Below are 23982 nucleotides of genomic sequence, written 5' to 3' on the forward strand. Positions count from 1 at the left end.
AGGCGTTAATGTCTCGTTGTAACAGCGTAAGGGATTGGCGCGGGATATACAGGGGAGAGCTCTAAAAAAATTAAGTAATTTAGGTAAAATAGACATTTTAACAGCCACCACCCTACCCATTAAGGGGATATGGTATGTGGACCACAGTTTCAGCCATCTCCTAACTGCAGAGAAGGCAACTGGAAAATTAGCATTATATGTGTCTTTCAGTGTAGGGGCAAGGTGAATCCCGAGATAATGCAATGTATGATTAGATAAGGGGAGACCAAATGTGTTTTGGAGATTTAAAATTTCCGGGTGGGTGAAATTAATAGGGAGGGCAGAACATTTAGATAGATTAACCGCTAATCCTGAAAGCTTCTGAAAGGTATTGAGGTTCTCAATAAGGTTGGGTAATGATATTAAAGGATTGGGTAAGAACAGGAGGACATCGTCCGCATAGAGACTAATCTTGTATTCCCCTTCCCCCTTCAGGTACCCTCCTATATTCGGGTTAGTTATAAGTGCCCTGGCAAGGGGCTCCAAGGCCAGGGCAAACACTAAGGGAGACAAGGGACAGCCCTGCCTGGTACCTCTGCCTAATGGGAAGAAATCAAATGAGCAACCAGGGATTTTTATTCTAGTTTGAGGGCTATGATATAGAGCCTTAAATCCGTTCACAAATTCTCCCATTAACCCAAATTTCGTTAAAACTCTGTCTAGATAGGGCCATAAAATACTATCAAACGCCTTATGTATGTCCAATCCCAGGATCAAGACTTTGTGGGAGTAAAGGTTTGCGTCTTGGATAATATTCATGGCCAATCTGATATTGTCCGTGATTTGCCTGTTGGGGATAAATCCCGTTTGTTCCGGGCCGACCAGGGCACAAATGATAGGGGCTAATCGATTTGCTAACAATTTTCCTAAGATCTTAATATCATTATTTAAAACTGAAATGGGCCTATAATCTTGGGGTATGGTGTGATACTTATTCGGTTTGGGGATTAATGTCATATTGGCGTGTAACATTTCATCTGGAAGAGTATGACCTTGCAAAATCTGATTAAAAAGTTTTGTCAATCTAGGGGCCAAAATCTGGGAAAAATTTTTGTAATATAAAGAGGTATAACCGTCTGGGCCTGGAGCCGTAGAGGATTTAAGAGTTTTCATAGTGGCTATGACCTCTTGGTCGGAACAGGGAGCATTCAAGGCCTGAAGTTGTGAGTCCGAGAGGGATGGAAGGCGCAAAGAATCCAGCCACTGGTCTATATCTTGGGTTATAGGTTGTGAAGGAGGGGATAACAAGTTTTGGTAAAATGCTTTGAAAATTTGGAGTACTTCCGTGGGGTGAGTAACCACGTTGCCTGAATTATTTCTCAATTTATAAACATGGGAAGGTTGTAAAGACTGATGAAGTTTGCGAGAGAACATACTAGAGGCCGTGTTACTATGTAAAAGAAATTTAGCTTTAGACCAGCGCAATGATTTCTCTGTATGTTCCGAGAGTATAGTGTCTAACTCGGCTCTCTTTTGGTTGATTAACTGCATGGTATCTGGCGAATGTGTACCTGAGTGGGACTGATATAATTTTTGTAAGTCACGAGTGAGGGTTCGAATCTGTGCACTTTTCTGCCTTTTTTTGGTGACTGCGATTTCAATCAGATGGCCACGAAGAACTGCTTTATGAGCAGTCCAAAGTATTTGGGGGGAGATGTCGCCCGTGTCGTTAGTGTTGAAGTATTCCTCTAGGAGGCCCGCAACGCGGGTGTAAATCTCAGGGTCCGACAATAATGAATCATTCAGCCTCCAAGAGGCCGTTGCAGGGGAAAGGCCAATGTGAGAGGTATGAAAGGTAACCACATGGTGATCAGACCAGGGACATGGGTGGATAGACGCGAGAGCCGAGTTAGCCAGTAATATGGGGGAAGTGTATATATAATCTAATCTAGCGTAGCTGTCGTGGGGGTGGGAATAATGAGTATATTCTCTGGTACCAATATTCAGTGCCCTCCAAGTATTGATAAGTAGTTTCGGGAAGGCTTTAGCACAGTGAGTTGGTTTACTTCTGTCTAATGAAGGGTTGGCCACCAAGTTAAAATCTCCCCCTACAATCAGATGGGGGAGATATATCTGTCCAAAATTCGTAAAAATTGCTTATAAAAAGTACCTTGCGCAGAATTTGTAGCGTACAGATTAGCTACAGTCACCGCCTTACCCTGTATCAAACCCTGGAGAACGAGGAACCTGCTATTAGGGTCCTTATAGACATGGGAAGGTTCAAACTGTAAATTATTACGAATAAAGATCGCAACTCCCCTGGTTCTGGACTCAAAAGTGGTATAGTAGTGCAATTTATAAGACTTATCAAAAAATTTAGGACAAGCCGCAGAGGAGAAGTGGGTCTCTTGTAAAAGAATAATATCCGCGCCCATTCGCTTATATTGGTGGAAAGCCTTCCTTCTCTTTTGTGGGGAGTTGAAACCCCTCACATTATGGGAAATGATTTGTAGACCCATGCTATCCGGTAAGTAGGCACGCTACTCTGAAGACACTACCAGAGAGGTGCTGTACCCCATGCCAGAGTCCAGTGCCAAGGGAGCTACTCCTACTCACTCTAAGGCAAAGCATTATCAGGAAGTGGTCAAAGCCAGACCTCCACCAGTTAGAAAAGCCAAAAACAGTAAGCATATCTATCCATATTCCAGGGCAATCATTACGGTCAGCATAACATAAAAACAAATAAACAGTAACAAAAACAAAATAACTGTGGGGTCGGGGTGGAAGACCCAACCAGACCAATAAAGTATACACATGGGGCCCTATGGCCCCTACATCCACCTGCTCCATTCACTCCCTGCCAAAAGACAATCCGAGCAGGGAGTGGAGGACCAGTATGGAGGGGGGGGAGACGCGAGGCCGAGAAAAAAAAAAAGATGGAGAAATAAAAAGAGGAAGAACAGGTAAAAAGAAAACATCTCCGGGGACAGGGAGACTCTGGAGTTGCTTAGTAGACATGCCCGATCGGCTAAAGCGAAGGGGGGGAGGGAGGGGGGGTGAGGAGGATGGGAAAAAAAATAAGAAAAAGAGGAGGAGGGAGGGAGAAAGGGGGGGTCAAGGGATCCAGGTAAGTCAACTGAACAAATCCGGCTAGAAGTTCCAATGAGGACAAGTGAAATACCTGCGTGGAAGTCTGGGCATCAGCGAGAAGTCCGGGCAGTCCATTATGTAATCAAATTTCGGGTAGTGGCTGTAGCCTTCGGGAGCGTCTATCTCTGTGGGGCGATGGTGTGGCCCAAATGGGTGACGGGCGGGGAGTTGGTGGGTGCCTGGGCGTTTGTTGTCTCTCCAATAGGCCTAATTTCAGCAGAACTTCTCTACCCTCTGCAACTGTGGTGGCAACATGTGTGGATCCATTATGTGGGACGATTAATTTAAATGGAAACCCCCAGCGATAACGTATTTGAGCTGTCTGCAACGCAGAGGTGATTTCTCTCATCTGTCGCCGCTTCTCCAGAGTAGCGGGAGCTATGTCAGGGAAGATTTGAACGGCGATCCCATCCAGATGAATACGTGGGGTATTACGGGAAGCTCTAAGGATTTCCTCCTTAATAAGGAAGTCTTTAAGGCACATAACAATGTCCCGTGGGGGTTTCTCCGGGGGTGGCTTAGGCCTCAAGGCCCTATGTAGGCGATCACAAATAAAGGATTCCTTTGGCTGATTAGGAAGAAGGAGTTGGAACAACTTTGTGATCGTGATTGGGAGATCGTCACCGATTCAGGGATCCCCCTAACATTGTTCCTTCTGTTGCGGTTGTCCAGGTCTTCCAAATGATTCTGGAGCTGGACAACCGTGTCTCCCAACATCTCATGGTCCCTCCGAAGGTCCGTATAAGCTAAGTGAAGCTCATCATGCTTCACTTCTAAGAGATCCGTCCCATTTCCCAGGGCCGCTAACTGTTGAGACAGCGTATTGGTTGATTTCTGTAATTCCACCTGGAATTTCTTAGCTAGCCTATCATACATGTGAGCTAGGCTATCTTCCAAGTCCGCTTTCATTAGCTGGGCATCCCCCGTACCTGCATGGGAGCTCGCTGCACGTGGTGCCTCCACGTCCATGGAGGCCTGGGCGCCATCTTGGGACATCTCTTGTCTCTCAGTGACCCAAAGCAGGTAGTTCATAAGAGAGCATTGAGCGGTTTTCCGCTTGCCCTTCTTGGCTGTCGGCATGCACGAATGATCCCTCGGGACAACGCAGTGAGTTTGGTATCGATAGGAGAGCAGTATTGTCCCGGGGAGTGATATACAATCTCCACTGTCCCCAGAGCTCCTGAGTCTAGCGTCCTGCTTGCTCCGCACCGCGCATGCTCCCTCCCTCATGTGAACCTGGGACCTCTCGCACACTAAGCGAGAATCATACCCCTAGACCAACGAGCCTTGATTGCACATACTCGTTTTTTTTTTTTTTTTAAGTCCAACAAGTGCCTCTTGATAGCCAAAACCAAGTGCCTCCTACAACAGCATCTGCAAATTTTGCTAAAAAAAATCTTTTTTTAGGGTCCTGGCAGACTTGGAGATGAGGTAAAATCATCTCTGTTGGTTCCACAGAGGTGAAAAAGAACTCCTCATGGGCTCGTCCAGGATTTGAACCCGGGACCTCTCGCACCCAAAGCAAGAATCATACCACTAGACCAACGAGCCGAAAGCTGCTTGCCTATGTTGGCTGGTTTCCCGGGCTAGGCTGAGCAGTAGACAAGGGCACTGCAAAAGTTCAGGCATAGCATAAAGGCACCTTGACTGTGACAAGAAGACGATGGGAAATCGGGCCTGCTACCTAAAGCTTGGGCTCGTCTGGGATTTAAACCCGGGACCTCTCGCACCCGAAGCGAGAATCATACCCCTAGACCAACGAGCCGAGAATGTCACATTCGTTGGAGATTATTTTTTTTCCCCAAAAAAGAGCCTTCTCTTCCCCAAACGTCTTCTTCCTTGGATGAAAGGAGTTTGCAATCTTTGCCTATTTTGAAAATATCAAACTCCAAGGGGAAATGATGTCAGGGCAAAATCACCTCCTTTCCACCAGTAGGGTCTGGCAAGTAACTTAAGGTCTTGTGGCTTGGACCTCCTGTAACCAAATGTGGATAAACACCTTTGAAGGAGCAGAACCCAAGAGCCACCTCTCAGAAGAGACGTTTCCAGCACTTTGGAGATGCAAGAGCTGTTAGGCACTTTTGTGCGTTGCAAGCACAGTTGCCTGCATGGATTAATCCACCATATAAACAAAGCCTCAAGTTAGAATGCCAAGTCTAATGCTAAACAATGGGCTCATCTGGGATTTGAACCCAGGACCTCTCACACCCTAAGCAAGAATCATACCCCTAGACAAATGAGCCGAAAGCTGCTTGCCTATGTTGGCACATGCACATACTTGTTTTTTTTTTTTTTGTTTTTTTTAAGTCCAACAAGTGCCTCTTGATAGCCAAAACCAAGTGCCTCCTACAACAGCATCTGCAAACTTTGCTAAAAAAAAACTTTTTTTAGGCTCCTGGCAGACTTGGAGATGAGGTAAAATCATCTCTGTTGGTTCCACAGAGGTGAAAAAGAACTCCTCATGGGCTCGTCCAGGATTTGAACCTGGGACCTCTCGCACCCAAAGCGAGAATCATACCCCTAGCCCAACGGGCCAAAAGCTGCTTGCCTATGTTGGCTGGTTTCCCGGGCTAGGCTGAGCAGTAGACAAGGGCACTGCAAAAGTTCAGGCATAGCATAAAGGCACCTTGACTGTGACAAGAAGACGATGGGAAATCGGGCCTGCTACCTAAAGCTTGGGCTCGTCCGGGATTTGAACCCGGGACCTCTCGCACGCGAAGCGAGAATCATACCCCTAGACCAGCGATGGCGAACCTTGGCAACCCTGAAGTTTCAGAACTACATTTCTCATGATGCTCAACTACACTGCAGGGTGTATGAGCATCATGGGAAATGTAGTTCCAAAACATCTGGGGTGCCAAGGTTCACCATCACTGCCCTAGACCAATGAGCCGAGAATGTCACGCTCCTTGGAGAATATTTTTTTCCCCAAAATATAGCCTTCTCTTCCCCAAACGTCTTCTTCCTTGGATGAAAGGAATTTGCAATCTTTGCCTATTTTGAAAATATCAAACTCCAAGGGGAAATTTTGTCAGGGCTAATTCACCTCCTTTCCACCAGTAGGGTCTGGAAAGTAACTCAAGGTCTTGTGGCTTGGATCTCCTGTAACCAAAGGTGGATAAACATATAGGGTGCTGGTGCAGGGCTGTGCTGCAGATTACTGCTGGTTTCTGCAGCAGTCTTTTATCAGTGTAGGGACTGAGGGACCGTCTGAAAATCACTAGCTACTAGGTCCACAAAGGTCCTTGTAAGGACTGGTATATGTGTACAATATATAGGGTTTTGGTGCACTGCTGCTGACTGCTGCCCTATTCTGCAGCAGTCTTTTATCAGTGTAGGGACTAAGGTACAGTCTGCAAATCACTAGCTACTAGGTCCACAAAGGTCCTTTTAAGGACTGGTATAGGTGTACAATGTATAGGGTGCTGGTGCAGAGCTGTGCTGCAGATTACTGCCGTATTCTGCAGCAGTCTTTTATCAGTGTAGGGACTGAGGTACAGTCTGCAAATCACTAGCTACTAGGTCCACAAAGGTCCTTCTAAGGACTGGTATAGGTGTACTATTTGGTGCGCAGTATATAGGTGTGTATTACACGTATAAAATACTTGCACATATAGAAAGCATAGTATAGTGCATTTCCACTGTGCAGCATTGTGACTGCTGAGCGGTTCTGCAGTGATACTACAAAGAGTGACAAATGCAATAAAACAAAGTATTATAACTGGTGTGATAGACCAGTGGCCCCCAAAAACGACAGATTGAAGCGGGGTGTTATATACCTTCTTCCACATACATACTGCACTTCTCTAGAGACTTTTGTCACAGGGTCATTTAAAAAATGACAGGCAGAGGAAGAGGCAGGCCCTTCCGCAGGGGTGGTAGGGGTAGGGCAGGAGCAACAGGCTTGAGCCAAAGTGGCAAATTGCAGAAGGTGCGTGCGATTATGTCAAAGGACGCGCTAGACTTGGTTGAGTGGCTCACTCAGCCTTACTCTTCTGCACCCTCCTCATCCTCTCTATCTGCACCCTCTTCTTCACTCTCTGCTATGTGCACCCCCAAAGACACTACCACCAACACCACCACCACCATATACCTTCCGCTTGAGTCACAGGAATTATTTTCCGATCCATATCAAGACATTTCTGATGTGCAGCCACTCTTGGCATTGGATCAGGAAGAGGAGGTAGCAACAACTGCCACTCAGCAGTCTGACGACAGTACCCAGATCAGCCCAAGGAGGAGGTTGGTCCCCGCTGTTGCTGCCTACTCCGAGATCTCTAATTATAGCGGTGGGGAAGGTGACGTTGATGATGATGTGTCTAGTGATGTCACGTGGGTGCCCACAAGAGAGGAAGAGGAGGGGAGTTCAGAGGGAGATATGGACCAGCAGATAGGGAGGAGAAGCAGGAAGAACTTAGATTGCACAGAAGGGACAAAGCAGACTGCTAATGTATCTGGAGCGAGGCATCAGCCATGTACGGTCACATCTGGCGCTCCCAGGACACCAGCATATGGCTCTGCAGTGTGGGCTTTTTTTAACGTGTCCGCTGCTGACTATAGTGTTGCCATCTGCAATCTTTGCATTCAAGCATAAGTTGCTGTAAGCCCAACATTCACCTAGGGACGATCGCCTTAAGAAGGCACATGAGCAGCCATCACCGAGCCCAGTGGGAGCAACGGAACACACAAAGCCACACTCCAGGCTCTCACCGTCCAGCCTCGTCTTCTACTTCTCCTTCTCCTCTCTCCTCACAATTGTCCTCCACTCCACCTTCCATCACGCCATCCTTACGTTTTTCTGCAAAAAGGCAGGCTTCCGTGGGCCAAATGTTCCAGCGTAAAACAATCATGACGCCGGATAACCCTCTTGCCCAATGGTTGACGTCTGGCTTGTCAGAACTGATAGCCCGCCAACTACTGCCATATAAACTGGTGAAAATTTGTGGCCATTGGAACACCACAATGGAAGGTCCCAGGAAGGAAGTATTTCTCACAGAAGGGCATCCCAGAGCTATATGGCCATGTTCAGCGGCAAGTGAATGTATCTCTGGCACACTGTGTCGGTGCCAAGATACATCTGACCACAGACACATGGTCTAGCAAACACGGGCAGGGAAGGTATATTTACTGCCCACTGGGTGAACCTTCTGACGGCCGTCAAGCATGTAACCCGTGGCCCCCGTGTAGATTTGGTTTTACCGCCACGGATTGCATGCAGGCCTGGCTCTTCTTCTCCTCTTCCTACTCCATCCTCCTCCCTCTCCTCCTCGGCTGACTCCTCCTTTTCCGCTACTAGTGTCTCTTCTGCTGTGCTGCCCAAGCTCCCCAGAACCTATTCGACATGCCAGGTGAGACGTTGCCATGCTGTGCTGCGTCTGTTGTGCCTGGAAGCCAAGAGCCACACTGGCCCTGCACTCCTTTCAGCTTTGCATTCACAGGCAAATCAGTAGCTAACACCACTCAATTTGACAGTTGGTAAAGTGGTGTGTGACAACGGTGCCAATCTGCTTAGTGCATTGAAACAGGGCAAAATTACGCACGTGCCATGCATGGCACACGTCTTAAACTTGGTCATGCCCAGCGCGATGGAACTCAACCTTCTATATGCTTGATAGGCTGCTCCAGCAGAAACGTGCAGTTAACGTCTACCTGTACGAACATCTGCAGCAGAACAGGTTCTGGGGAGCTTGTTTTTTTTTTTTCACCACACCAGTGGCTGCTCATGCGTGACGTATGCAGACTTCTGCGGCCACTTGATGAGATCACCAAACTGGTCAGTCGCAGTCATGCGCCATCAGTGATACCAGCGAGTTGCTGGTATCAGTGCTGCTGTCGGTGCTCTCTATCACGGTGCTGGTGTCCGTGCTCTCTCTCTATCTCGGTGCTGGCGTGGTGTCAGTGCTCTCGATCTCGGTGCTAGTGGGGTCTCAGTGCTCTCTATCTCGGTGCTGGTGTCAGTGCTCTATATCTCGGTGCTGGTGTCAGTGCTCTCTATCTTGGGACTGGTGTCAGTGCTCTCTATCACGGTGCTGGTGTCAGTGCACTCTATCACGGTGCTGGTGTCAGTGCTCTATATCTCGGTGCTGGTGTCAGTGCTCTATATCTCGGTGCTGGTGTCAGTGCACTCTATCACGGTGCTGGTGTCAGTGCTCTATACCACGGTGCTGGTGTCAGTGCTCTATATCACAGTGCTTGTGTCAGTGCACTCTATCACAGTGCTTGTGTCAGTGCACTCTATCACGGTGCTGGTGTCAGTGCTCTATATCACGGTGCTGGTGTCAGTGCTCTATATCACGGTGCTGGTGTCAGTGCTCTATATCACGGTGCTGGTGTCAGTGCACTCTATCACAGTGCTGGCGTCAGTGCACTCTATAACGGTGCTGGTGATCATCTCCTGCACCCTCTTCCGAGCCTACCCTGACCTTTCCTCTCCTCCATTGCCTTCATGCGCTCCTGAGTCCTGTATTGTCAAAATTTCACAGATAAAAAAGAATGCTTGTAGTTGTTGATCCCAGATTCACTTCATACATGTGTTATGTCAGTGGCCATGTGGTGGGACTATGTGTGCACAGCTACTAAGTATTTTGTGGCTGAAAATATGACCTGTAGGTTTTTAAGGTTCGCCTGCCATTGAAGTCAATGGGGCCCGCCGCAAACTTTGCGGTTCGCAAACTTTTGGCTGCGTTCGCGGTTCGCGTTCACGAAACGTCCCGTCGGAAGTTCATCCATCTCTAACAATGAGGGTCCCTAGCAGGGTAGATTCTGGACAAGCGGACCGGGGTATAGTAAACCCTATGTAAAAACTTTGTTTGAATAAGCTTGTCACATGCAGAGATAACCAGTTTGGTGCTCTGTTCCAGACAGTCCTCCCAGTCCTCCCGCTCCAGTGCTGGGATATCAGACTTCCACCTGTCCCAAAGCCTATTCATCTTCGGGGAGTCTATTGAAAGTTGGGTACTATACAGAGCAGATAAGGGCTTCCTAAGATTATCACATGATAGAAGATCTTCCAACGGGTCTAGTTGCAGGATTGGGGGACTAGGATCTGAGCCCTGACAGCATGCTGTAGTTGGGCATAGCGGAAGTACATCCATCCAGGCAAGGCGTAGGTATTGGTCAGTTGGGAGAGTGTCAATAGAGTGCCCGTCGGCATAATGTCTCTCAACGTCTTTATGTCAAATCTTGCCCACACCTGGGGGGTCTGGTACCATTCTAAAATGTGGAAAATTAGGATTCCCCCAGAGGGGCTGGACCGGGGACCAGCGCTCCGCATGAGAGAATCTGCATCTAGCGATGTTCCACACTTCAATCGTCGCTTTAGTTGGAGCGGGGAGATTTGCATATGCCCTCGTCCCCCTATAAACCAAATTCGGCAAAGCCTATAATGAACACAGATGAGCTGCCTCTAGGCATGTTGCAGCGTTGGAGCATTTGCCCTCAAACCACCAATAGGTAGTGACTAGTATGGCAGCCCAATAGTAGACCCACACATTCGGGAGGGCAAGACCCCCCAAATGTGTGGGCGAATGCAGTTTAGATTTCACCAATCTAGGGATGGATCCACTTCATATGAAGGAGATGATATATTTGTCCATTTCCCGAAAGAAAGACCCCTGAATCCAGACCGGGCTGTTCCTGAATAGGTAGTTGAACTTGGGTAGAATCACCATTTTTAAAATGTTTATACGACATTCATATTCATCTCTCCTTCAGGAGTCGAAGGAGGAGAAATACATTCAAGGCATAGTACCGACCAGTATCTCTAGCTACCTTTACCCCAAGATATTTGAATTCTGTTACCCACTGTAGTGGTGCAGAACCGGGTGGGGGCGGGGTTTGATTGTCCAGGGGGAAAAGGATCGATTTGGAGCAGTTAATACAGATTCCCGATAGAGATCAGATTTCCAGGGCGGCAGATAGGGACGGGCCCATATCGCTTAGGTAAAGCAGGGCATCATCCGCATAAAGGGATATTTTTTCTTCCAATGCACAAAGGCGTGCATTCAAGGCTCGTTGTTCTAGGGGTATGATTCTCGCTTCGGGTGCCAGATGTCCTGGGTTCAAATCCCAGGCGACCCCCATGTGGAGGTCTTTTTCACTTCTGAGGAACCAGTCAGCACAGTGATGAGCTTCTAGAAGTATGATTTTTCCCTTAGGGTGAGAATTACATACTCACCCCTTCCACTCTTCTCTTCTCATCTCATCTCATCTCCACCCTCCTCTGAGGAGCTCCATTCCAGTGTACCCTTTTACAAGCGCTCTTACTCTAGGGTGACAGTTGAGAGACCTTATCATTTTATCTTACAGTAATCAGTATACACATATTGGTATCAAATATTTTATTACTCAACAAATCTAGAAATAAAACATGAAACAGCAAAATACATGAATGACTGAATCAGTATTTTTTTAAACTTCAAAATAATCACATAATGACCAGAACATTCACTCAGCATTCTCCAGATCAGTGCGGTCACACAGCATCTCTCTCACAGATCCAGCTCAGTGCAGTATAACAGTTCTCCCAGCTAAAGTGCGACCCAAGCTTGGCACAGCTTCCAGTTCCTTCCGTAACATTTCTGAATAGGAGATAAAATCAAATGAATAATAATAATCGCAGCAACAACACCAACAATAATAATATCAATATTATTATCATCATCCTCTAATAATAAAAATAGTAATAATAACTACCATCATAATCATCATCACCATCATCATAACAACATTTTTGTTGTTGTTCTTCTTCTTTTATTAGTATTATTAATATTAATATCAATAATATCAATAAAAAGAATAATAATAATAATACAATTATTTTTTAATGAATTATTATTTGTTATTATTATTAAAAGAAGAAGAAAATGATGATAATAATAATAATAATAATAATAATAATAATAATAATAATATAATTATTTCAATTAATTATTATTTGTATTATTATTAAAAGATGTAGAAAATAATGATGATAATAATAATAATAATAATAATAATAATTACAATACAAAGAAGAATATTATCATTGTTAATATTATTATTTTAAGATAATAATAATAATAATAATCTTCCTCCTCTTCTTCTTCTTCTTTATGATTAAAAAAGTAAGGCGCCTCACCACTCTGTTAATCTACATACAATATCAACATTCTAATTGCCTACAAATCTTCAGATACATATATTTAAAACAATCTTTTTTTCAAGAGTTTAAAAACTGAAAGTCCATAAACATAACATAAGTCACATCCCAACACCATGCTGATGGTGATGAAATAAACACATCTTCTTCTGTATCATTACTAGGCATGAGCCCGATGTTCGAGACGAACTTGAGTTTGACTTGATCAGGTGTTGGCCTGTTCGGCGAATAGTGAACCAATTTGGGGTGTTCGCGGCAAATTCAAAAGCCACGGAACCCCCTTTAAAAGTCTATGGGAGAAATCAAAAGTGCTAATTTTAAAGGCTTACATGCATGGTATTGTCATAAAAAGTGTTTTGGGACCCGGGTCCTGCCACAGGATCAATGCAAAAAAAAGTTTTTTCAGGAGCAGTGATTTTAATAATGTTTAAAGTGAAACAATAAAAGTGTAATATTCCTTTAAATTTCATACCTGTGGGGTGTCTGTAGTATGCCTGTAAAGGGGCGCATGTTTCCCGTGCTTAGAACAGTCTGACAGCAAAATTAAATTTCTAAAGGAAAATAAGTCATTTAAAACTACTCGCGGCTATAATAAATTGTCTGTATTGGATTCCCCCACAGGGGAAGAGCTGTCACCTGAGAGGCCATTCATTATGTCGGGGGCCTCCATGGAGGCAGATTGTAGGTGGCGTGCAGCTTCTTTTTTTTCAGTCTGTCAGAGCGAGAGAAGAAGAAGACTTTGTGGGACAGTTTTATTTTTTTATTTTTTTTAATAAAGGACTTTTCCCAAGCCGTCTTGTGTTTTATTTTACCATTTTGACACATCTTTTGTGGAATGGTAGGGGTACATTTGTACCCCGTTACCATTTCACACAGGGGGGGTGGGATCTGGGGTTCCTCTTGTTAAAGGGGGGCTTCCAGATTCCGATAAGCCCCCCGCCTGCAGACCCCACAACATCAGCCAAGGGTTGTGGGGATGAGGCCCTTCTCCCCATCAACATGGGGACAAGGTGCTTTGGGAGTTACCCCAAAGCACCCTCCCCATGTTGAGGGCATGTGGCCTGGTGTGGTTCAGGAGGGGGGCGCTCTCTCGTCCCCCCTCTTTTCCCGTGGCCTGCTAGGTTGCGTGCTCAAATAAGGGTTTGGGGGGACTCCATGCCATTTTTTTTTTATTTTGGCATGGGATTCCCCTCAAAATCCATACCAGACCCTTCAGGTCTGGTATGGATTTTGAGGGGGACCCCCACGCCATTTTTTTTATTTTGGCGTGGAGTTCCCCTTAATATCCATACCAGACCTTAAGTGCCTGGTATGGACTTTGGGGGGGCCTGTACACATTTTCTTGGGTTCGGGCTTCCCCTGTGGGGGAATCCCATGCAGTTTTTATCAATGAACTTTTATCTGTATTGCCGGGACCGACAATTCATTATAGCCGCAAGTCATTTTAAATGACTTTTTTCCTTTAGAAATGTAATTTTGCTGTCTAAACATGGGAAACATGCGCCCCTTTACAGGCATACTATAGACACCCCCCGTTATGAAATTTAATATTAGGAATATTTCACTTTTATTGTTTCACTTTAAGCATTATTAATATCACTTATCCCCAAAAAAATTTACATTTTAAAACTTTTTTTTTTCATTGATACATGTCCCCTATGGCAGGACCCGGGTCCCCAAACACTTTTTATGATAATAACTTGCATATAAGCTTTTAAAATTAGCACTTTTGATTATTATTATGTTCGTGTTCCATAGAACTTAACAGTGTTCGCGTGTTCGAACAAATCTTTGCGTGTTCGAAAACAAATAAAAACTTCAAGCTCACCAGACATAAACGTGTGCTTCCTGAAGACGCTGGAGTACAAAACGCATTGAGCCGGGAACGCTTTTGTCATATCCGGCTTTTTTAGTTATTCCCTTGTTAAGTATTTTATGAAAGCGATTGAGGGTAGGTACCCCCTTTTCTCCTTTATATTCACATTATTACTGAAGTGTCCAGCTACATGTAGAAGGTGGGAATGCTTCACTGTGCAATGCTTCTACGTGGGAGCTTTTGGATGTCTGAGATTACCGGTGGTAGAGAGGTGAACCACCGCTGGGGCAGAAATGACAATATACCTCCAATGTAATACTGATACAAGCAACACCCAGCTCACAGCACAGACACTCTAATTGACACTCCAATCTCATCCTGTGGGACAGAGGATGAGGATGATGAAAGGGGATACAAATAGAAGTCCAGCACTCGCTTTCCCCTCTTTTTTGCTCAACCAGATCTCTCTTGATTGTCTGCACTCACTATGCATTTCATTTCTCTGCCCCACAGTCTATATGTGCCTTGAGCTCTACTGGTCTCTTCATCAAGAGGGTTTCCATCAACATCCTCTCTCCTGATTTTCTATTGGCTACTCTGAGTTTACCTACACCATGTGCTTCTCCTGATTAGCTCTCTAAGGTTGAATGACCTCTGTGTTCTCTCCTGATTGGTCATCCTATTTTTAGATCTCCATGATAATAGAGCTGCAACTGCCATCACAGGGAATTCTAAGCTATGTCTCCGGGGGGTACCTGAAGGAAGGAATCGCTGCATTCACTACACCCTTGCCTCGCCTCTTCTTATCTATGCAGTATGCAAAATATGCAACAGGCTGGAGATTTTAGCTTGAAAAGAGCCAGTAGACCATATGAGTAGCTGGCCTCTTCGGCCAAAAGCCATCAAGTTCCTGGATACATACAAGGGAATGGTCTTATGACACGGCCCCTATCCAAAAAGAGAAGACACACAAGCAATGTGTGCAAGATAGCAATATCTACTGTAATGCCCCTCCTGGCCAGGGGGGCAGGGAAAACATGCCTCAAATGTATGGGGAGGGCTTGAATTACCCCAGGGTGAAGCCAAGCCAAGTGGAGCCACAACAATGATATGTACCAGTCACTTTAGTCTTTTTCAAGGTTTTATTGCTCAACTTCACAGGGAGAGAGGGTTGGTTTCTTGGCCTCCACAGGCTACAGGGCTCCATTCTCCACCAGGCTTCTTTTTTCAAGAGAGTATGAGGATCCTCTGGGGGCAGACACAAATTCCCCCCCAGCAAGATCCCCCTTGGGTGCTGTACTCTCTTCGAACCAGGTAGGGAAGCTTGAGAAAATCTATGCTAGGCCTCAAATAGGCTTGGAGCTATGGGCATTGTATTATGCCCATCGCTTGTGATACACTGGTCAGGGCTGGGCTCAGCCCTTCCTTCTCTGAGCTGGCCACTCAGCTGTCAGCTAATTGCCAGCTCCCATCTCTCTCCACAGTTACTCAGCTGTTGGTGATCCTGCTCCTCAGTCCTGCCTACTTAAGCCCTCCAGCCCAGAGGACCTCTGCCTTCACCTTGGTCACATCACAAGCAACTATCTCCTGCGTTCCTGTTTAACCACTACAATATCGGGCACTTTCACCCCCTTCCTTCCCAGCCCAATTTTCTGCTTTCAGCACTCTGGCACTTTCAATGACAATTGTGCGGTCATGCTACGCTGTACCCAAATTACATTTTTATCATTTTTTTCGCACAAATAGAGCTTTATTTTGGTGGTATTTATTCACGTCTCTGTTTTTAATTTTTTACGATATAAGCGAAAAAAGAGCGGAAATTTGGTAAAAATAAATATTTTCTTCTTTCTATTTTAAAAGAAAACCAATAAAATCGAATGTTGTCATAAATGTGAGCCAAAATGTATTCTGCTACATGTTTTTGGTAAAAAAAATGCTGTTAAGTGTATAATAATTGGTTTGTGTGATCATGGACAGATGTACGCAAATGATCATGTACAGATGTGCGCAGGTGATCACAGACATGTGTGCAGATAATCATTGGGACATGTGATTTTAGTGGGACATATGTGGGGGACAGGTGTTTTTATTATTTGGGGACATGTGTTTTGGGGACATTGTGTGGGGACATGTGTGTTTACACTGTGTGGTGACATGTGTGTTTACACTTGGTTGGTGATCAGTAAGTAAAAAGCTGTAAAAAACAGCTCATACTCACTGATCACCAGCCGGCTGCAGCGATCTGCTCTCTTCTCCTCACCGACAACTTCCGTGTGAGGAGAGGAGAGCCAATCGCCTATCAACCGGCTCTGTGTTTACGTCACATGATTGCTGTGATTGGACACGGCCATCATGTGATCAGGAGGGCCAATCACAGAGCCCTCCTGCCGATCGGAGATGCACCGTGTTCGGGTGACACGAGCGCATCGGGATCGCGCCTCTGCTCGGGCACACGCATGCATGATCCCCCTCCTTCTGAAGGACTTTCCTGAATGTCCACTCAGAAAGACAGAGCGCCCACCTGGCCATATATGTACATTGGCCGGGTGGGAAGTGGTTAAAGACTGGCTTTCAATCCTTCTGGCTCCAGATCCTGCTTGCTGTTCCACTACATTGATCCCTGACTTCTGGCTTGGCTGACTATCCCTTCCGGTTACTGAACTTTGGCTATGTTTTTTTGACTATGTTTGTTCTTTTTACTTTTATTATTAAACAAGTGTGATCAGGGGCGGACTGACCATTCGGGCACTCAGGCACTGCCCGAGGGCCCCATGCCACTAAGGGGCCCCATCAGGGTTGCCAGCCTCAATAAAACCAGGGACAATCAGTGTATTTTTAAAAATCCCAAGATTATAGCTGCCCTGCCTCTCTAGTACCTTTTCAGTGTGTGTATGTGTATTCTGTGTGTGTATACTGTGTGGCCCCATAATCTATTTCCGGGGTCCCCATAATCTCCTATTGCCCGGGGGCCCCATAATCTCCTATTGCCCGGGGGCCCCATAATCTTCTCCTATTGCCTGGGGTCCCCATAATCTCCTATTGCCCGGGGGCCCCATAATCTTCACCTATTGCCCAGGGGCCTCATAATCTCCTATTGCCCCGGGGGGCCCTGTGAGTTGTCAGTCCACCTCTGAGTGTGATTTAACTGTTCTTCTGTCTCAGTCTGATTTCATGGTTTCTGACAACACATTGAATGTTTACTATCTTTTATGTATAGTCTTTATATTTCACATCTTACAAATTTTTTAATTGATATATGTTTTCATTAAAACCACCTGCCGACCGGCGCACGCCAATGTACGTCCTATTTTTGAAAACGGATATCCCGGTAACGGCAGCAGCTGCTGCCACAACAGAGATATCCGTCTCTTCAGGCGTCGGCCGTCTGTACGATAACGGTGGTCTCCGCGGCGGATTCGTCGCGAGATCACTGCTATCGGCGGTGGGAGAGGTGCCACCCCCCCTCCCGCCGCCCTCCCGCACCATTCCGCTGCTTACCGGAGCCGTCAGTAGCGGCGGAGGCGATCGGGTCCTGTCGATGGCTGGGTATGGAGACGAGTGAGGCTAAGATGGCCCCCCACTCGTCTCTATACCATAGGAGGGCGGAAGCGACGTCAAAACGTCACTTCCGCCCATACGTCTTAAAGGTATATTTTTTTTAATGTCATTTTTTCTTTTTCTTTTTTTTTTTTTTTTTTTTGCATTTTAGTCCAAATATGAGATCTGAGGACTTTTTGACCGCCCAGATCTCATATTTAAGAGGACCTGTCATGCTTTTTTCTATTACAAGGGATGTTTACATTCCTTCTAATAGGAATAAAAGTGATCCATTTTTTTTTTTTTTTTTAAACAGTGTAAAAATAAATAAAATCAATTAAAATAAATAAGAAAAAAAAAAAGTTTTTTAAAAACACCCCGTCACGCATACGTGAGTAGCGCCCGCATATGAAAACGGTGGTCAAACCACACATGTGAGGTATCGCCGCGATCGGTAGGGTGAGAGCAATAATTCTAGCCCTAGATCTCCTCTGTAACGCAAAAAAATGCAACCTGTAGAATTTTTTAAATGTCGCTTATGGAGATTTTTGAGGCTAAAAGTTTGACGCCATTCCACGAGCGTGGACGTAATTTTGAAGCGTGACATGTTGGGTATAAATTTACTCGGCGTAACCTTATCTTTCACAATATAAAAAAAAATTGCGCTAATTTTACTGTTGTCTTATTTTTTTATTCAAAAAAGTGATTTTTTTTTCCAAAAAAGGTGCGCTTGTAAGACCGCTGCGCAAATACGGTGTGAAAAAAAGTATTTCAATGACCGCGATTTGATTCTCCAGGGTGTTAGAAAAAAAAACAATATAAAATGTTTGGGGGGTTCTAAGTAATTTTCTAGCAAAAAAAACTGTTTTAAACATGTAAACACCAAGTCTGAAAAAGAGGCCTGGTCCTTAAGTGGTTAAAGATTCTCTCATAGAGCTTTTAATATATGTATTTTCTCACATGTCAAGATAGTCTTTGTATGTTTTCTATCTCATGTGTTGTATTATAGCTAGACTCTTTGCTTCTAACTTGTCATCTTCACATCTGTCGACAAAATTGTAAGGGCCGGTTCACACAGCGAGGCGCGGCGAGGCGTCTCCGACTTGCCTCGCCGCGACCTACGGGGACCTCAGCGGCGACTTGCAGAGGACTTCTGTATAGAAGTCAATGCAAGTCGCCCCCGAAGTCGCCCAGAAGTAGTACAGGAACCTTTTTTCTGAGTCGGAGCGACTCGAGTCGCTCCTCTCAGAACGGTTCCATTGTACAGAACGGGGGCGACTTGCGGGAGCGAGGCGAGCCGTGTCGCCTCGCATCACCTCGCTGTGTGAACCGGCCCTAACCAATCACCAGATTTAAATTGAACACATTATTGGTTGGAGAGGAGCAGTAGTCATGTGATAGCCTTTTATGTATAAATGTTCATGCTTCTCAACATATCCGTGTGCTGTGAACATGGCTTATCCCCGTAACCAGTTTGCTGCAGACTGTACTCACTGTGAAGGCTTCACAATAAATACGTTTGATGCCATGGAGTTTCCGGCTGCTTCTTTTTTCTTGATGACCAAATAGGCTCGTGGCCTACTCAGCCACAATTCATTGCGAGCACCTTCCTAGGCTACAGCCTGGGGGGAAGAAATGTCACTATGCCACTCCCCAAGCATTTATATCTTCCCCCAGCAAGCACCACAGCCATGAACCCGCCTAGTGGTTGCAGGAGGGGACAGAAATGAGCCCAAGATTGTCACTGCCCCAATGACTACTGCCTTGGGTGCCATTGACACCTAGTGGGAGGAATCGGGAACAACAGCAACCTTAACCAAGTGGAAAGACAACAAATTTCCCCTAGGCAAACTACTACCCAAGAGAGCTCAATTTACCCCACACCTCTGATGACAGGGTGGCTACACTATCGAGGAACACCAGGGGCAGGTCACGGGAACCAGGATCAAGAGGATCCCCCAGATCCAGGCCAAATCCTGTTATCGCCTAAGCTGGTTTGATGATGTCCATTAGATGCGTTCATAAACCAAGTGAGATCTTCTCATCAGCAACAGCGGGGACTTGTTCTGATGTTTATTTCTTTGTTCTGTTTTGAAAACCAAAATATATTTGGAGGATATTTACTAAATGATGAGTGCTACTTACTCTGTAGTGCCGTCTGCCCACCTTCCTGCCCACTCGGTGCCTTGGATGTTATATTGGGTTAATCCGATCCAGAATTTCTTTCCTGTGATGGTCACCAGTCTCTGGGTAGAACAATATACAACAGATTATTCATCGTCTGATCATCTGTACTCTCCGCACCTTCTACTGGCTTCAGCCAACAGCATTCCAGCTGGAGGTATAAATGATAACTGATAGAAGACTTTTACTTTTTCCCATAATCCCATTTATCTGCCATTGATATCCTCTACATCCGTGTCCTTATACTGGACTTCTATATGGGTTACATTATTTCCATATGGAATTCCATACTCAGACCTCATCTTCATGGCGGAGACAAGTCACTTCCTAATATATTGTAAATTCTCGAAAATACCAATTATGGGGGTTTATTTTACGATAACAAAGTAGAGCTTATATGGCTATAACATTTAGTAAGATTAAAAGTGAATTTTGGTCACAAAATTTTTCATTTAAATATTTTCTCTAAGCCGTTGTACACACGGGTCGGACATTCCGACAACCAAATCCGTCGGATTTTGTCTGACGGATTTTGTTCGAAACTGTTGCATACACACGGTCGGAAAATCCAATCGTTCAGAACGTGATGACGTAATTTCGTTACGATGGGACTACGTTCAGGCTAGTAGCCAATAGCTTTGATGTAGGAATTTGATCAGAGCATGCGTGGCACTTTGTCAGATCGGAATTCTCTACACATGATCGGAGTATGTCCGATCGGAGCATTTTGTCGGAAAATTTTACCAACAAGTTGGAAAGCTTGGTCCGTCGGATACTCCGACGGAAACAGTCCGATGGAGACCACACACAGTCGGAATATCCGACAAAACGGTCCGTTCGGACACATTCCGTCGGAATCTCCGACCGTGTGTACAAGGGCTAAGAGTCACAAAGGATATACACTGAGCAATAATCTACTAATCAGTGGCAGCCCGTCCATTAGAGGCACTCAAGTGCCATCCCTCTATCCACGGCCACCACCCCCTCCACCTTCTATAGATGCAATAATGCAATGCTCTATCCATCGCCACTGCTACCCCTATTCATGCGTCTGGCCCCTTTCAGGACACCGGGCGTCTGAATTCCAGCGGCGGGAGTGTTTTTTTTTTTTTAAGAACCTGATTAGAGCCATAGGCCCTAATAGGCTTCAAAATAGGGTGGGCTTTTGGCACAGAGCATTGCACTACGAGCCCACCCAGGTGTTACAACAGCCAATGAGCATTCGCTGTTGCAACACTGATCCTCCTCCCGGCCAATCAGGAAGCGGGTGCCATACACATCACCTGATTGGCTGAAAGGACAGGCAATCTTATTGGATGCCTAGGAAGAGGGGAGGAGACGCATGGCGGAGGCGAGGAGGAGAAGACACAGGAGCCACTACCTGATGACTTCCGCAGCCTGATGTCTGCCGCTGCTCGATCCCCGCTGCTGCCTGAAGCCCGCCGCCTAGATGAGGTAAGTGGACTGACCCTCAGACAGAGTGAGCAGGGGGGCTTTGAGGTGCCACAGGGGGGTTTGTTTTCCATCCCTCAAACAAAAAAACATGGGTCGCCACTGCTACTAATTCAAGGTGAAATGTGTCCGTGTTTTTTAGTGTATACAGTATTATATTATAACATTATAACAAAACAATAACTGTGAGAACTAGCATCAGATGAGCTTTTAAGGACACTGCCACTCACTTTCTTTGTACAGGGGTTTTCTTGCCCATTTTTATTTAAAGAAAGTTCAGCAAACACAAAAAACAGGTTTCCCTCACAGGGGTTTTCAGCATTTCACTCTTGCTCCAAAACAAACGGTCGCTCAGCCACCAGGCTTGTACATGCAGCACTCCTGCTCTGGCCTTAGCCTTAAGCTTTATTCCTTGGTCTGTCTCCCATAGACTGGTTGTTCAGCAACTCTGTTCACACAGCTAGCAGCCTCTTGATGCTCTGGCTTCCACCCCTCTCCTAGGTGGAGCTCTCCCGAACTCCTGGACCAGGCCTCCTCTGTTTGCTGAGGTGGAGCCCAGAACCATGGTCAGGTCATTACAAAAAACCCAGCACACACCTGACTAGGGATGAGCCGAACACCCCCCGGTTCGGTTCGCACCAGAACTTTCGAACGGACCCCAAATTCGTACGAACTTTAGAACCCCATTGAAGTCTATGGGACTCGAACGTTCGAAATTAAAAGTGCTAATTTTAACGGCTAATATGCAAGATACTGTCCTAAAAAGGGTTTGGGGACCTGACTCCTGCCCCAGGGGACATGGGTCAATGCCTAAAATGTTTTTAAAAATGGCCGTTTTGGCGGGAGCACTGATTTTAATGACGATTAAAGTGAAAAAAAAAGTGAAATATTCCTTTAAATATGGTGCCTGGGGGGTGTCTGTAGTATGCCTGTGAAGTGCCACGTGTTTCCCGTGTTTAGAACAGTCCCTGCACAAAATGACATTTAACGGAAATAACACCATTTAAAACTGCTTGCAGTTTTGTTATATATGGTTCCTGCAATATGGTTGAAAATCATTGAGAAAAATGGCATGGGTAGCCCTCCCTGCCCATTACCAGCCTATTTGGGTCTTGTACGCATATTAAGGGGAACCCCGTACCCATATTAACCACGTGACCACTGGGCACTTAAACACCCTTAATAAACAGACCAATTTTCAGCTTTCGGTGCTCTCACATTTCGAATGACAATTACTCAGTCATGCAACACTGTACCCATATGAAATTGTTGTCATTTTTTTTCACACAAATGGAGCTTTCTTTTGGTGGTATTTAATCACCGCTCGTTTTTTTATTTTTTGTTCTATAAAAGAAAAAATACAGAAAATTCTGCAAAAAAATGAATTTTTCTTCGTTTCTGTTATAAAATTTAGCAGATTAGTAATTTTTTCTTCATAAATTTTGGCCAAAAATTATACAACTACATATCTTTGGTAAAAATAAGTACAAATTGGTGGATATTATTTGGTCTTTGTGAAAGTTATAGAGTCCACAAGCTATGGTGCCAATATCTGAAAATTGATCACACCTGAAGTACTGACGGCCTATTTCAATTCTTGAGACCCTAACATGCCAGAAAAGTACAAATACCCCCCAAATGACCCCTTTTTGGAAAGAAGACATTTCAAGGTATTTAGTAAGAGGCATGATGAGTTTTTTGAAGTTGTCATTTTTTCCCACAATTCTTTGCAAAATCAAGTTTTTTTTACTTTTTTTTTTTTTTTTTCACAAAATTGTCATATTATCAGTTTATTTATCACACACAGCATATGCATACCACAAATTACACCCCAAAACACATTCTGCTATTACTCCCGAGTACGGCGATACCACATGTGTGAGACTTTTACACAGTGTGGCCACATACAGAGACCCAACATGCATGGAGCGCCATCAGGTGTTCTGGAGCACCCAGGACAATTCTGACATTTCTCTCCTACATGTAAAATGTATCATTTATTTGCTAGAAGATTACATAGAATCCCAAAACATTATATATGTTTTTTAGCAAACACCCTGGAGAATACAATTGAGGTTGTTGCAACTTTTTATCTCGCACGGTATTTGCGCAGCAATTTTTCGAATGCTTTTTTTTGGATATATAGGTGGATATAGCGGTGTATACTGGGTTCAGAGCACACAGACAGCACGCACAATCTCCTACCACTGACTGCAAGCTCTATTAAAAAAGAGCAAGATAGTTAGCTATATAGGTGAGGTGAATATAGCGGTGTATACTGCGGTCAGGGCACGCAGACAACAACCACTACAGAAGAGCAAGAACGAAAAAAACGACCGATAACGATCGGTGTATACTGTGTTGAAGGTACACAGAACATCCACTAACTCCTACAGACGCCAACACACTACACAAGGCCGCCACGCTGGCGGCCTTATATAGTGTGGGGCGTGTACTATACAGCCTGAGCTATGATTGGCCACAGGCATCCTGCCTGTGGCCAATCATGGCTCTCCTGCAAACAACTTCAGTGCCAAACAGGTGCACCAAAACGTTTCCCCCAGCCTCTCACCTCAAAAGCTTAGTAAGCAGACTCTGAATACAGCCCAAAGGCTATTCCTTTCTCTTCCATCCAGCAGATAATAAATAGCTGCACATTCCTTTCCCAGACTCTTCCGTTATCTCCCAGTACAGTGTGCGGTATGGAGAGTATGAAATAAAGGAC

General features: G+C 45.2%; 1 protein-coding gene and 3 non-coding genes across 6 annotated transcripts in view; all 4 read right to left on the reverse strand.

Moving 5' to 3' along the window:
- Positions 1 to 4608: 4608 nt before the first annotated feature.
- TRNAP-UGG (transfer RNA proline (anticodon UGG)) lies at positions 4609 to 4680 on the reverse strand. The gene has a single exon. It is a non-coding gene; the product is annotated as a tRNA-Pro (tRNA).
- A 142-nt stretch (positions 4681 to 4822) lies between these two features.
- TRNAP-CGG (transfer RNA proline (anticodon CGG)) lies at positions 4823 to 4894 on the reverse strand. Its single transcript has one exon. It is a non-coding gene; the product is annotated as a tRNA-Pro (tRNA).
- Positions 4895 to 5592: 698 nt separating this feature from the next.
- Positions 5593 to 5664, reverse strand: TRNAP-UGG (transfer RNA proline (anticodon UGG)). Its single transcript has one exon. It is a non-coding gene; the product is annotated as a tRNA-Pro (tRNA).
- A 5789-nt stretch (positions 5665 to 11453) lies between these two features.
- The window catches only part of LOC143957726 (killer cell lectin-like receptor subfamily G member 1), a 65183-nt gene continuing 52654 nt past the window's right edge, over positions 11454 to 23982 (reverse strand). For 2 of the 3 annotated variants that reach the window (XM_077467427.1, XM_077467426.1), the window contains exons 5-6: positions 19767 to 19867; positions 11454 to 11708 (exon numbers count right to left, since the gene is read on the reverse strand). In XM_077467427.1, coding sequence (XP_077323553.1) covers positions 11603 to 11708; positions 19767 to 19867 — 207 coding nt within the window. In that variant the 3' untranslated portion in view covers positions 11454 to 11602. The remainder of the gene's footprint in view (positions 11709 to 19766; positions 19868 to 23982) is intronic. The other variant, XM_077467428.1, reaches the window with a different exon arrangement.

The sequence above is a fragment of the Lithobates pipiens genome, unplaced genomic scaffold, assembly GCF_037356315.1.
Source record: "Lithobates pipiens isolate NorthernLeopardFrog02 unplaced genomic scaffold, aLitPip1_a1.2 Scaffold_55, whole genome shotgun sequence".
NCBI lineage: Eukaryota > Metazoa > Chordata > Amphibia > Anura > Ranidae > Lithobates > Lithobates pipiens.